We start from the raw sequence: 14,518 nt of genomic DNA, 5'->3' as shown, positions 1-14,518 counted from the left end.
TAAAAAAAAAAAAAAAAAAAAATTACATTTCATATGAATCATATTTTAATTTTTATATTATATATATATATAAACCAATTATATTTAAAGGTTATTTTTAGTTCAATGGTTAATTTTTCACTAATTTTACATGGGGAATCTTTATCAAATGAAAATTGACGAAATCTCGTGAAATGAAGAAAATAATTAAGTAAATTAAATTATTTAATTGTGACAAAATGTTCTTAAATAAATTTGGAACAGAATGGAATTAGAGAGAGATTTTTGGAGGATTTGTTTATTAATAATAAATTAAAACACGTGAAAAATAAATGTTGGTCAAAACACGGGTGGGTCCCACCCATACACCCCCAGAACGAACCAGCCTAACTTGCCACGTCTGCCCCTTTTTTCCCTTAAATTTTTCGTGTTATTTTGCCGCCCAATTTTAGTTCCACGTCGTGTTCCTATTCACTTTTTTTTTTGTCTATTAAAAAAATATTGGATATAAATTTAATTCAGTAATATATTTAGATTTTAAAAGAAAATTAAAAAATATAATTAGTTTAATTGGGAATTAATTTGTTTGGGGTATTTTTGTTGTTTAGGGAATAATAAAAATCAATGGATGATATTGAAATTTAGGAAGAAAATTAATATTGAAAAATAAGGTGAAAATGGAAGAATGAGAAAGGTATTATAGGAAGACTGAGCAGGAATGTTTGAAATTAAATTAACCTATGATTCATATTTTAACTTAAAATTAATTAGAATTTTAAAAAGGTCCATAGTCCACCCTTTGAGGAGAATATATTCTTGTACCACGAAAATGCCCCTCAATTTCGTCCTTGCCGTTCTTTGGTCTACCATGTCACCTAACCACAACCTTTCTTGAATCCTAAGTAGTTTCATTATTACCCGTCTTTGCATTTTCTACCATTTGGGGGACAAAATCCAAGGAGGACCAAAAATGCATTCTTTTTAAATTAAATCAAAATTTAATTTTAATTATTAGATTTGAGGTGAGATTCCAGTTGAGTTGGAGGGAACGAAATATTTTTTATAAAAGTATCAAAGTTAGAGATCGAACAATGTATAAGATTAAACAGAAGAGGGGAACAAAACATTGGACCGTGGTCGTGAATAAGTATATTTTGTTTAGAACTAGGAAGGTGGTGGTGGTGGTGGGTAAATATTAAGCTTAATTTTTAATTTGAGCTGGCGGGTTAGTCAAAGAACGAAATGCGTGTGAACAAAAAATTCAATTCAACATACATTTCACGACTCCATGTGTAGCTGACCTTTTCTCTTGACGAATTACATATAAATAGAGGCAAACCCCCTTTCCTTCATTGCTCACAAACAAAACACAGCGCCATTTCTCCAACAGTTTCCGAGAAATTGAGAGACAATGTCGGTAACATCCATAACCCTCCCTTGTCCTCAACCCCACTCGCGATTCCCGTCGCAGAAGAAGCCTCTCAGATCTCGTTCTAACCTGGGGTTTCCTTCCCGACGCCTGATCTACGCCGCCGACGGGGTCTCCTCCTCCTCTTCTTCCTCGCCCCCATCCTCCGTTCAATTGCCGCAGCGGATTGCTCCGACTCCGGAACCGACGAAGCTTCCCTTGAGGAAGATTCCAGGCGACTATGGCCCGCCGATGTTCGGAGCGTTGAAGGACCGACAAGACTATTTCTACAATCAGGGGAGAGAAGAGTATCTCAAATCTCGGATGCTTCGCTACGAATCCACTGTTTACAGAACCAATATGCCGCCGGGTCCATTTATCACCAACGATTCACGAGTTGTGGTTTTACTCGACGGCAAGAGCTTCCCTGTTCTCTTCGACAATGCTAAAGTTGAGAAGAAGGATCTCTTCACCGGCACTTACATGCCTTACACAGAACTCACCGGCGGCTACAGAGTTCTCTCTTATATTGACCCATCTGAGCCCGATCACGAGAAGCTTAAACAGCTCATCTTCTTCCTCCTCAAGCACCGCCGTGATAAAATTCTCCCCGAATTTCACTCTACTTTTTCCGAGCTATTCCAGACTCTGGAGAAGGATTTAGCTGCCGTCGGCAGAGCAGAGTACAATGCTCCCGGTGAACAAGCGGCGTTTAATTTCTTGGCTCGGTCCCTCTTCGGCGCTAATCCTGTCGATACCAAATTGGGTCGAGATGCTCCGAAATTGATTGCGAAATGGGTTCTGTTCCAGCTCGGCCCTGTTCTTAGGCTCGGCCTCCCTAAGGTCGTCGAGGAGCTCCTCCTCCGCACGGTCCGGCTTCCACCGTCGCTGATTAAAGCCGATTACCGGCGGCTGTACGACTTCTTTTACCAATCCTCGGAGGCGGTGTTTGAGGAGGCGGATAGATTGGGGATTTCGAGGGAAGAAGCTTGCCACAACTTGCTCTTCACCACGTGTTTCAATTCATTCGGAGGGATGAAGATTTTCTTCCCCAATATGATTAAATGGATCGGACGTGCCGGAGCGAATCTCCACACCCAATTAGCAAGGGAGATTCGTACCGCCGTACAAGCCAACGGCGGCAGAATCACGATGGGGGCCATGGAACAGATGCCGCTGATGAAATCCGTAGTGTACGAAGCATTCAGAATCGAGCCGCCGGTTCCGGTTCAATACGGTCGGGCGAAGAAGGACCTAGTGGTCGAAAGCCACGACGCTGCTTTCGAGATCAAAGAAGGAGAAATGATTTGTGGGTTCCAACCATTCGCAACCAGAGACCCGAAAATCTTCGACAGAGCCAACGAGTTCGTGCCTGATCGGTTCACCGGCGACGGTGAGAGGTTGCTGAAGCACGTGCTATGGTCAAACGGACCGGAGACTCAATCGCCGACGGTTCAGAACAAGCAGTGCGCGGGAAAAGACTTCATCGTGTTCATCTCTCGCCTTTTCGTCGTCGAATTCTTCCTCCGATACGACTCCTTCGACATCGAAGTCGCAAACTCTCCGTTGGGCGCCGCCATCACTGTAACTTCCCTGAAAAAAGCAAGTTTCTAGGAGGAAACAAAAAAATTACCGTCGGGTTAAAAATAATTACGCGGGTTAATTCTTTTTAGAGGAGAGAGAAAGAACTGTATAGTTAGTATAGAAAGTAATGGGATTAGAAAGATAGAGAGTGTGGGCCCCACCACTTTATAAGACCCAATGAAAGGAGATCCACGTGGGCCCCAAAAGTGGGTGTCATTTTCAAGATGTAGATTGTCAAGTTATCAATATATCTCTACCAATAAATCTGTTCCAATGTGATTAAATCTTTTCTTTTTATATTTCTTTCCATGCGATCATTTATTTTATTAATATTATTTACTTCGTCATTTAACATTTTTATTATTTATAAAATTCCAATTAAAATATATAATTTAGTTTTATTTCCGTATTTAAAAAAAAAACTCAAACGTGTGGATAAATAGAATAAAATATCCACCAACAAAAAATAGACAATTGATAATGTTATAATCTTTAGATAAATAAATTGATAATGGTTCCTCCTTTTGGGCGCACGATCATGTGTCGTTGCAAAAAAGAGATGAAAATATCATAATTTTAAAATTGAGAATTTTAGAGTCCTTTCGTTTAATAATTACAAAAATATTTTTTTCAAAAAGAATAATAGTACAGTTACTTTAGGCATATTTTTACTTTTTACCTTTAGTCATATTTTTAATAAATAAAATAAAATAAAAATAAAAACTAGGGAAATTCAAATGATATTTTTAATCTAGACCCAAAATGAGGTTGAGTTTGGTGGTGAATTGAATGCTTGTTCTTTTTGTCCAAAGTTTACTTTTTGCAAAAGTGGGGTCCTCCTCAGAGAAATAAATAAATTAATAACTTTTTAAATTTTTATGTAAATCTATTGAATATTAGCAAATTGAGACGTACAATATTGGCATGCAAAATAAACATGGTTTGAATGATAGCCATACTTTTTAATTTAAATTATAAATACTGTCGACAAAAAAAATTTAAATGCTTTTTTAATAGAAATCTCAATAATTATTTATTATAAAGATAATTGAGAGATCAAGACAGGTTGGCGGAGAATTTATTTTGGTTCGCCAAACAAGCCGGTCCAAAGCTTGACGGTTCAATTTAATCCTAAAAGTTGACCCACTCAATAGTCAAATATTGACAATAATATTTATTTACTTTTCAATTTAAAATGTTAGGAAAGGTTGGAATATTGGAGGTAATAATTAATTTTAATAACTTACCGAACTGTTTTTTTTTTTCTCTTTTATAAATCAAAACAAATAAAATGTAATACTGTTCAACGGTACATTGACATGTATTATAATTAATATTAAATGAACGTGAATTAGATAATGACTACTTTAAAACTTAGTTGAAATAGTTGAAAATGTAGAGATGAATTCTACGAGAAAAGGTCAAAGTTAGGTGGAAAGATGATAGGTTGGAAGTGATGAAAACATACGATCATTGTGTTTGGTGTGTCTTTAACATGTTAATTGTGGATGAAACATCATTTTGTTAGCTTTGCAGAGTTGTGGTACGGTAAGACGTTGATTTCAACCACAAGCTAATAAATTCAAGCCTACTAAACCATAGTCATGGACTCACAATCTTTCGTTTTGTGTTTTAAAGTGACAGTCAGACCCAATCATTTAATTTTCGCAATAAATCAAACTCACGAGTTTTAATGATAAGAATAATGGGGAGAGAAAGTAAAATTTATATTATCAAATGTCTGTCAAAAATACTTTTTGAGATTTGAATCACTCTACCAATAAGATTAATGATTGACGCTAATAATTTTAAATATAAACCTAAACAAGATTAATGATTAATGAGGCTAATAATTTTAAATATAAACCTAGACTACGTGGAATTTTAGATCATAGAGGAATATTATTTAACAAACTATTGGAAGACGGTGAGCTCTGTTCACTCTGCCATGAATCTTCCACTGAGCCTCTGGAAAAGTAATCCCCTCCTCCATGGCTAGACTTCCAGCTTCCACTTTCAACTATTTCCTTACACTTCACTCCCCCTTCATCCCACCTGCTCCGCCGTATCTCCTCCAGCTCCGCCGCCACCTCTACCATCGACGGTCTTACATCCCGATTAAACGCCAGGCATCTGAACGCCACCTCCCCCACCTTCTCCACCGACGAAATTCCCCGTTCGTCTAACTCCATCTCCATTAACGGGTCAACAATTTCTCTCAGCCGCCCATTCCCGATCCGATCGACTGCCAGACCGGCTAAATTGACCTCGTCTTTCGGCCGGCAGAAATCCACCACTTTCATGGCGGTGATCAATTCGACAAGGACTACGCCGAAGCTGTACACGTCGCTCTTGTCGGAGAGATGAAAATCCTGATGGTACTGCGGATCGAGATATCCCGGTGTTCCTTGAGGCGCCGTGGAAATGTGGGAAATTTCGGCCATTCCCAATCTCGAAAGCCCGAAATCCGCCACTTTGGATTTGAGATTATGATCAAGTAATATGTTACTGGATTTAATGTCTCTGTGGAAGATCGGATGGTTAATTGCAGAATGGAGATGAGCGATTGCATTAGCGGTTTCGACGGCGATATTGAGGCGGACAAGCCAGGGGAGGCCGGTGCCCCTCTGTTTCTGTAAATGTTGGAACAGAGTGCCGTTGGGCATGAATTCGTAGACGAGGATTTGGTCGCCTGATTCCATGGAGCAGCCAAGGAGGCGGACGAGGTTAGGGTGGCTGACAGAGGAGATGAGGTTGATTTCGTTTAAAACTTGTTGGATTGTGTCGGGGTCTCGATTTTTTAGGCGTTTAATTGCGACCCATTCGCCGCGTAATTTCCCGACGAAGACGGAGGCGTATGCGCCGGCGCCAAGGCGGTAGTCCTCAGAGAAGTTATGGGTAGCTTTTAGAATCTCTTTGTAGGTGTAGAGGTGGATGGTGGATACGCCGGCGCCGGTTGTGGCTTCAGCGAGGCGGCGTTTGGTGATTTTGTTGAGGTGAATAGATTTGAGATTGGAACGACGGCGGATGAAGCAGCAGAATAAAAGGAGAGTAACGAGGAGGAAGGCTCCGGCGACTATAGTTCCGACGAGGACGGCGGTTGTTGTGGCAGTTGTTGATGTTCCGCATTGGGCGAGAGTGTACTTAGTGGCATAGCAATTTGAAGCTGTTTGGGGAAGAAGATGAACAGATTAGTGAAATTTGGATAATTTATAATATTAAATTCCAACAAATTAGTTGGATTAATTACTTTAAATTATGAAATTAAACAACTAATTAATAGTCAACCAAATTAATCCCACCATACGAAGAAACGATACCCCGAAATTTCATCATGATTTTTTGACTTTAAAATCATCACGCGCAATAAAACAAACAAATAATAATAATAATAATCGCAAGTGGTGGAAAAAAAAACCAACCTTTCCGGCAGCCAGTGCCGGTCAAATACCCATCGCCGACCAACCCTTCCCGGCAGCGGCACCGATGAGATAGCTTCCCGTCACTCGGCGATATAAGCTCCGTACAGTTAGCATCTTTATGGCAGGACTGGCGGCAGGGCCCCTGCAGCCACCAACCCAGATCCACCGTCTGAATCTCCAGAGAAATTCCAGCAGAGGTGTTGCTGTTGAGCGCCTCCGCGGAAATGGACGAGAGAAGGTAATCGCAGTTGGTTCCGGTGAGGTTTTTGAAGTCCAAGAAAGCGGCGGAAGCGGTGTTGTTTTGGGTGTAGCAGCTTATGCTAGTGCGATTAACAGAGCAATCGGGGGATTCGAATTTGGTCTGAACCATCGTGGTGGGTAAAAGGCAAGTCGAAATCGGAGACGAACAGTTTTGTAAAAGAATGGCGTTGTTGGCCGTTGGGGCGTAGTGGGGGCTGAAGAATTGGCGGATTGTGTGCAAACGGCGGTTGCATTTGGCTTTGATGACGACTTTGATGTGGTCGGAGTTGATTAATTGGACAGGGAATTCCCCGATGGTGGCGGCGCCGTCGTGATTGCAGTCCAAGCGGATTGCGCAGCCGGCGGAGAAGCCGAATGGGTAGGGAAAATCGTATGGGGTGTGGTTGGGACTGCATGATTTTGAACATTCAGCCTCTGCTTTGAGTGTTAACGCTAGAAGAAGTAAAAATATTGGTGTTTGGATTGAATTTTGTGGGAAATTGATGAATTTTCTTGGCATTTGAGAATGTGCTTGATGGAAAATGGATGCTAAGTGTGCAGCTAAACCAAGAGGATGGCGGAAGTGGGAAACCCTATCAACCTTTGGCTGTTCATCCTCATCCTATATATTTTTTTTTTAATTCAATGAGTGAAATTTGGGCAAGAGATTTGTCAATCAAGCTTCAATATTTGATTAACTAATAAATAAGCTTTTTTTTTTTTTCAACATTGCAAGTAGGTGTCAAAAAAAAAAAATTACTCCAGATTTACGCACGTTATAAGAAATGCTTCATTCTCCTCTCTACTCGATATGGGATCTAACAATTCACACCTCCTCTCGAGGACGTTCATACCCCTCCTTGGGGGCTCAGTATCCTCACTTGATATCGTTTGTATCAGCCTAAGTCATTCGTTAATAGATTTCGTCCGCTTTGGTCCATTACGTAGGGTCGTCATTCTCGCAGTTTTAAAGTGCATCTATTAATCAAAAGTTTCCACACCTTTATAAGAAATGTTTCGTTCCACTCTTTAACCGATATGCGATCTCACAACTGTCCACACTGAGTTTGTTAGTAAATCCTCATTGACATGTATTACAATAAATAAATAAAATGAAGGTCCCTCGACTTAGCCATTCACCTACTATACTCTTTATAGAAATACTGACGAGAGTGTTCACATGAGAAGACTTTTAAAAAAGAAGAATTTAAAAGCACAACATCCACACTTATAGTTCTTTTCTTTGTTTTCCTACTTTGTAAATTATTTCTAACATCCCGTAAGAGATCTCGATGCATAATCTTGAATCATCCCTCGTTCTATCTATCAATAATTGATAAAACTATGAAATATAGACAAATCATAAATTCGAATCTAAAAATTCGATAACCTAGCTTGAATGGACACTCAAACACTCACATCAATAATGCATTATTGATAAAAATGATCAAAATGCTCGGTGGGCTCCCCATTGATTTCTTGTTTGATCTGAAATACATCATTTTCAATTCTTCATCGTAATAATTTGATAAACAGTAAAAGAATCCATATATTTTATGTGTTATAAACATTAGTTTTTTAATAATAATTTAGATTAAACATGATATAACCTAAATTGCAACAACATATTAATTTAATAAAAAATAACGTCCTATTTTTTCTATGTATCTTTAAAATTGAAATGTAGCAACCAATTATTAGATAGGGTTGGTATGAAATATATAATTTAATCCTTTTTTTTTATAAAAAGAATGAGATAAAAACAAATATTCCGGTGCACGCTATCCACAACAGAAGCAACAAGAAGTCTAAAAGTCAATTTGTATTTTACACGTGTACTTGGAGTAGGTCCCACTGGTCGCCCGTGATTTTAATTAATTAATTAATTAATCAATTAATCAATCAATAAATGTCTGGTAGTGGGGCTCGTCGTGTTTGACATTGACTACCGAATTGAACTTGAAAATCTGTCTTGTTTTTTTTTTTTTTTTCTTAAGAAAAATCAAAGTAAAAAGTAAAAAGTAAAACCCTTTTAAAATTCTTTTTATTGTCCTTTTCACATTGTTAATAATTTCGCGTAAATTCAGGGGCTGTCTGTGTTATTTTTATTTCTTTGTCATGTCATGGGCAGTTTTGTAATTTCCGTGGTTCTGGGCCAGTCCACTTACCTTCCCTAATTTCCAACTTTGGGCTCATAGTTTTAAAAAACAATTGGATTAAACTAAATTAAATTTAAAAAACAATTTCCATTAAATATCTAAAATTTTAATTGTGTTGTTGAAATTTATCATTTTATGAAATAATAGCTAAATTTATAATTATAGTAGAATTATTTTTTCACACGAGAAAAACTTTAATCTAAACAATATATATATTTTTTAATAGTGGCTGAATTACAATGCAAGGAAGCAACTATTTTGTATTGGAGTTGGTCTAGAGTGAAGTGAAGGGTTCGTCCACCCATTTTCTCTGACGTGTCTCGTCGGCTTTGTCGGCGAACGGTGAGCTGAACAAGGCTCCAACCACCGCCTGGAACTTGTTAACACGCTTCCGATGCCGGATCCGTCGCAGCACCACCGCTTTCTCCAAACTGACTTGGGTGGAGCGGGAAGACTTCACCATAATATGCCTCGTCACATCTGGGCCCACCGCCGCTGCCTCCGTCTCCATCTCCATCTCCGCCTCCTCTTGAGCTCCAGCGATGTTGTTCTCGACAGAACAAGGGTGAGGTGACATAGCCGCCATGGTTTTTGTGGGTAACGGTCAATCAGAGTGAGAGTGAGAAAGAAGACGAATTGGGAGAAGTGGGTGTCTTATAGGTGGGGACAGTAGGCGGTAGTTGAGGCGGTGGTATTGGAAAACGTGCGGCAGAAACCGACGGCTGATCAGAATCAGGGTTCTGAATCCGGCCGGCTTCAGTTTCCAGGATTATATTTTTTATTAAATAGGAAAATCGAGAGGGGACAAGGAGATTTTATAATCTGCAAGTGGAATATTTTTCACTTATTTTATTGATTTTTTATTTTATTTTTATAAACGAATATAAGTTTATTGGCCTTTTTTTATTATTCTTATTATTATCCATGGAATCCCCTTTTATAATTAATTTTGATTTTTAATAAACCAAATATCACATTTATTCTTTCTTTAATATTTAATTTTAGAGGTCGGTCCAAATTTGATGGGCCGAATGTTGGGCCCATAGACCTCTTCACCCTGTTTGGCCCATTAATACGTCCAACAAATATCCATTAACTTTAATGGGGACGAGAATGGATATATTGATTTAAGATGTCCTGTCCTTTTGGTGACATAATTTTAAAAATTAAGCCACGTGTGGGATAGGTGTGCCCACAAGGCTGCGAGTGCGAATTCGACAGGTCTCCTACCGTACGACGATACTAAATGAAAAGAAAGCTCCACAACGACATGTCGTTTTCAGTTCTCGATCAGCCACGTGTCGCCTCTCATTGAAGTTTGACCTGGGTACTATTAAGGCTGTGCTGGCAGATTTCCAGTTAAGGTTGGTGCGATTATTGTTTGGTTTCCACTTCGGGCATCCAACTCAGCGTCAACGACAAGCTCCACCCCAATTTTATTATTCTTTGTATATTAAAATTGACTTAATCATAAAAATTTTAATTTTTTTTAACAAACCCGTGAGTAAGTATAACATAGGTTAATAGGACCCGTTTTAATATGTAAGAACAATTTTTACTCTAAAAAATAAATAACAGGAACATATTACAAATTAGGTAAGATAATGACATAGAATTGTCGGAGAATATTCCAACCAGAAAAGAAAGTAGATAAATTTTAAGTCGAGAATAATTCAAAATAATGGAATTAAATCCTATTATGATTGTACGAGTAATGATGGTGGCGTTGAAAAAAGTTTAAGAGCAAAGAACGTTGAATGCAAATGAAGAAAAAAAGGGTTTTGAAAGGCATTGGATTAGAAAGGAAAAAAAAAAAGGGTTTTGAAAGGCATTGGATTAGAAAGGAAAAATGGGTTATTGGTTTTAAGTTAATATGTTTGGATGCCAAAGTGACACCTAAAATTCCACCCAAATCAAAAGAAAAGGTGACGAAGAGTGTCCTTTGGAGTGTATGAGAGATTTGTAAGGTAATAGTGAATGCCCTGAGAAGACAGGCAATTTGGTTGCGACGTCATTGGTTCATGGACATTCCTTCGCCCATCCCATATATCATCTCTTCTAATCGCTCCTTGTCTTGTCCTTACTCCAAACCCATTTCTATTTTTATTATAATTTTAAGTTTCATTTTGTTCATATACATTATTTAATGTGATTGCTACAGTATTGTTGTCGTTTTTATACTTGTCATACGTGGTATTTCTTGAGTTAAAGGGTATTTATATGTGTTGAGTTCATCCGGTTAAGATATTTTTAGATATACCCAAATAAATTGATGATCCAACTCAATCGGTACAGGTTAGGTTGAGTTGTGTAGCGGCACAGATCCACTGCTAGTAGATACTATCCTCTTTGGGCTCTCCCTTTCGGACTTCCCCTCAAGGCTTTAAAACGCGTTTGCTAGGGGAAGGTTTTCACTTCCTTATAAAGGGTGTTTTGTTCTCCTCCCCAACCAATGTGGGACATCACAATTCATCCCCTTTTAGGGCCTAGTGTTCTCGCTGGCACTCTTTCGTTCCTCCAATCGATGTGAGACCACCCCCCAAATCCACCTCCCTTTGGGGCCCAGCGTCCTTACTGACACACTGTCTCGTGTTTACCCCCGTTCGAGAAACAGTGAGAAGGTTGACACATTGTCCGGCGTCTGGCTCTGAGAAGGCTGACGCGTTTTAAAGCCTTGAAGGGAAGCCCGAAAGGGAAAGCTCAAAGAAAACAATATCTGCTAGCAGTGGATCTGGACTGTTACAGGTTGATATCAATTGTCATGATCGTAATTCTTCAACCATGCAGTGTTGTGAGATCTTGACACACTCACGACGAGTCTTAAAGGGAAACTCAAGCACCATTCATATTTTTCGCCCGGTTTAGTGGCTACATCGAATCTTAGACGAGATTTGTCTTCACCAACCGAACATCACTTGTTCAACCACACACGTCGTTCATACATGTATGTACAATCGTTGCGACACAATAATGTTGCATCTCATTGTTATCTCGGGTCCCAATAACACGACTCGTACATTATAATGTCATCCTATGTCTCGGGACACATCGAACACCCTGGTTTATTAAATTTTGTTGAAGATTCCAATTTCCTTTTGATGTTTACCATATTAAACCATACATGTTCTCTCCACTCAGACGCAGCCCTAACTTTGTTTTTCCCTCTTATTTTAAACCCATTGCATCACCACTTTCATTTCCTCTCCCCCACACTATTAGTTCATCCAATTTAATCCTCTTTTTTAATTAATTAAATAAATATCACATGAAATGTAATTCACTATTTATAAAAATAATTGGATGGCTGTATTTTTTTTATCGCCAACTCTAATTATATAATTAAAAAAGAATTAAAAAGAAAAAAAAAGTGGCAATCCACTCTAACCACACAACAATAAAAATTAAAAAATATAAAAAAAAAGAAAGAAAGAAAAGAAATGAGAATTTGAGACAAAGTGGAGTATAATATAAAAATGGGGAGTAATATTCTTATTTAATGATTTGTTTGGGCACATAATTTCAATTATTGACTTAATTTATTGTGTCTCTTCCTTACACGTGTCACTATCTTCTGCCTCAAATCTTTTTCTTCCATTTTATATAATCCCTTAGTCTCATGCAATCTCCCAACGCCTTGATTTTGATTTGTTCTTCATTTTCCTCTTAATTTCTATTTCTGAGTTTGCGTTCACATTGCCACATGAAAACACAAGGGATGTTCATCGATACTACCAATTTTACGAATATGAAATTTGGGAATTTTCTAACTCAAAATTCCGATCTCAAAATCTCTATGGTAATCGAGGACGATGGCGATTTTCCGACGCCGGCTAGTTCTGATTCCGCCAATAGCCGGCCGAGTAGCGACGGTTCACCACCGATATTTTCGCCGTGGAATCAGACTTATCCCCGTACGAAATCTCCCTGTTTTACGGAATTCAAAAACGGCGACGTTTACTGGAATAATAGTAGTAATAAGAATAGTTCTCACATTGGGTCTCTTGTTCGTGAGGAAGGTCACGTGTACTCGCTGGCCACCGCCGGCGAGCTTCTCTACACCGGCTCCGACAGCAAAAACATACGTGTATGGAAAAACCTTAAGGAATTTACTGGGTTTAAATCGAGCAGCGGATTAGTTAAGGCGATTATAATCTCCGGCGAAAAGATCTTCACCGGTCACCAGGACGGGAAAATTCGCGTCTGGAAAGAGACTCCGAAGAACCCAAGTGGCGGTTACCGGCGGGCTGGAACGCTGCCTGCTTTGAGAGATGTACTGAGAAGCTCTATTAATCCTCAAAACTACGTCGTTGTGGGACGGAACCGGAGCCGGCTCTGGTTCAAACATGCCGACGCCGTGTCGTGCTTGTGCTTGAGCGATGATAAGACGATATTGTACTCGTCTTCTTGGGATAAAACTATGAAGGTATGGAGAATTTCAGATTCCAAGTGCCTTGAATCACTTACTGTCCACGACGACGCCGTGAATGTCATCGTCGCGGCTTCCGATGGCTTGGTCATTACCGGCTCCGCCGATGGCACCGCCAAGGTAACAACTAATTGGCAAGATTTAATTAAATAATAATATGAATTAAATCAAATTAAGCTCAAACATTATAAAAATAAATACACTAATGATTCAATGTATAGTTTCTTTTAGGATCTGTTATCTTTGTGTGTTAGGTGGTGATTATATTCTAATTTGGATTAATTATTTTTAATTAGTTCCATGTGCTTTGTGTTTGTCTTTTTTTTTTTTCCAATTATTTATAATTTTTCAGTTTAAAATTCTCTCAATCATTTAGTGAAATAAAATTTAATTTTTTTAAAAAAGTATTATCAACTAAGTTTATAAATATAATTAATCTGTTTTTCCTTAATAGGTATGGCGGAGGCAACATGAAGAAGAGAACGACGCAACAAAACACACATTGGAACAAACGTTGGTGAAGCAAAATAGTGCGGTGACGGCGGTGGCAGTCAACGCCGCCGGTACGGTGGTGTACTGTGGATCCTCGGATGGGTTGGTCAACTTCTGGGAGAGGGAAAAGCGGTTGACTTATGGTGGGTCCCTAAAGGGGCACAACCTAGCAGTTCTCTGCCTGGCGACGGCCGGGAACTGCATGGTACTCAGCGGTGCGGCGGATAACACCATATGCGTGTGGCGGAGAGATGGGCTTTTCCACACGTGTGTATCGGTGCTGACGGGTCATACTGGACCCGTTAAATGCTTGGCTGTCAAGGAAGATCCTTGCCGCCGGTGTAAAGACGGCGGTCGGCGGTGGATTGTGTACAGTGGTAGCCTGGACAGATCGGTGAAGGTGTGGGGGGTTTCCGACAGCCTTGGAGGCTGACGATTGGAATCTGGATATCGGGCAAATGGCAAGCTGCCACGTGGGTGAAACCATATCATTAGTTTGTATAGTTTGCATGTAGGTGTCATGACAGGTGGAAAAAGTCATGATTTTCGAAAGAAAAATAGCGAGAAATTTGTTATTACCAATAGTTCTTAAGCATTATATCTGCTTTCAAGTACTTGATTGAACTTAAAGACTATTCAATCCAAAATATAGTTAAGTTACAGATTTGCCCTTCAACTCTTAACCAAACTTTAATTAATTTGGTCGATTTGACCCTTAAATAGTTCATAACATCATTAAATGGGACACGTAAGCACTAAACATACTTCCAACCTTATGATGAAAAATTTATAGATCAAATTTGTAATT

The 14,518-nt window shown here is 39.0% G+C and overlaps 3 protein-coding genes across 3 annotated transcripts; 2 read left to right on the top strand and 1 right to left on the bottom strand.

The window, feature by feature from the left end:
• The first annotated feature begins 1,331 nt into the window (after positions 1 to 1,331).
• LOC111462830 (allene oxide synthase 1, chloroplastic-like) lies at positions 1,332 to 3,268 on the top strand. The gene has a single exon (XM_023106594.1). The coding sequence runs from the start codon at positions 1,391 to 1,393 to the stop codon at positions 2,999 to 3,001; it is 1,611 nt and encodes a 536-aa protein (XP_022962362.1). The 5' UTR covers positions 1,332 to 1,390; the 3' UTR covers positions 3,002 to 3,268.
• Positions 3,269 to 4,765: 1,497 nt separating this feature from the next.
• On the bottom strand, positions 4,766 to 7,341 carry LOC111462889 (wall-associated receptor kinase-like 14). Its single transcript, XM_023106692.1, has 2 exons — positions 6,394 to 7,341; positions 4,766 to 6,137 (listed from the first exon to the last, which is right to left on the bottom strand). Exons 1-2 carry the CDS (start codon positions 7,151 to 7,153, stop codon positions 4,861 to 4,863), a joined length of 2,037 nt encoding a protein of 678 aa, XP_022962460.1. The 5' UTR covers positions 7,154 to 7,341; the 3' UTR covers positions 4,766 to 4,860.
• Positions 7,342 to 12,427: 5,086 nt separating this feature from the next.
• Positions 12,428 to 14,370, top strand: LOC111463003 (protein JINGUBANG-like). The gene is made up of 2 exons (XM_023106833.1): positions 12,428 to 13,338; positions 13,673 to 14,370. The coding sequence occupies exons 1-2, from the start codon at positions 12,493 to 12,495 to the stop codon at positions 14,141 to 14,143; spliced, it is 1,317 nt and encodes a 438-aa protein (XP_022962601.1). The 5' UTR covers positions 12,428 to 12,492; the 3' UTR covers positions 14,144 to 14,370.
• Positions 14,371 to 14,518: the final 148 nt, after the last annotated feature.

This window comes from Cucurbita moschata, unplaced genomic scaffold, assembly GCF_002738365.1.
Source record: "Cucurbita moschata cultivar Rifu unplaced genomic scaffold, Cmos_1.0 Cmo_Scf00027, whole genome shotgun sequence".
NCBI lineage: Eukaryota > Viridiplantae > Streptophyta > Magnoliopsida > Cucurbitales > Cucurbitaceae > Cucurbita > Cucurbita moschata.
The sequence above is the reverse complement of the archived record's forward strand: the minus strand, read 5'-3'. Positions and strand labels throughout refer to the sequence as shown.

Bases quoted from the DNA above. Each gene is read 5' to 3' on its own strand.
- LOC111462830 (XM_023106594.1), top strand. From the start codon at position 1,391: ATGTCGGTAACATCCATAACCCTCCCTTGTCCTCAACCCCACTCGCGA.
- LOC111462889 (XM_023106692.1), bottom strand. From the start codon at position 7,153: ATGCCAAGAAAATTCATCAATTTCCCACAAAATTCAATCCAAACACCA. The intron at 6,138-6,393 runs GTTGGTTTTTTT...TTCCCCAAACAG, and splicing joins CGGCACTGGCTGCCGGAAAG to CTTCAAATTGCTATGCCACT.
- LOC111463003 (XM_023106833.1), top strand. From the start codon at position 12,493: ATGAAAACACAAGGGATGTTCATCGATACTACCAATTTTACGAATATG. The intron at 13,339-13,672 runs GTAACAACTAAT...TTTCCTTAATAG, and splicing joins CCGCCGATGGCACCGCCAAG to GTATGGCGGAGGCAACATGA.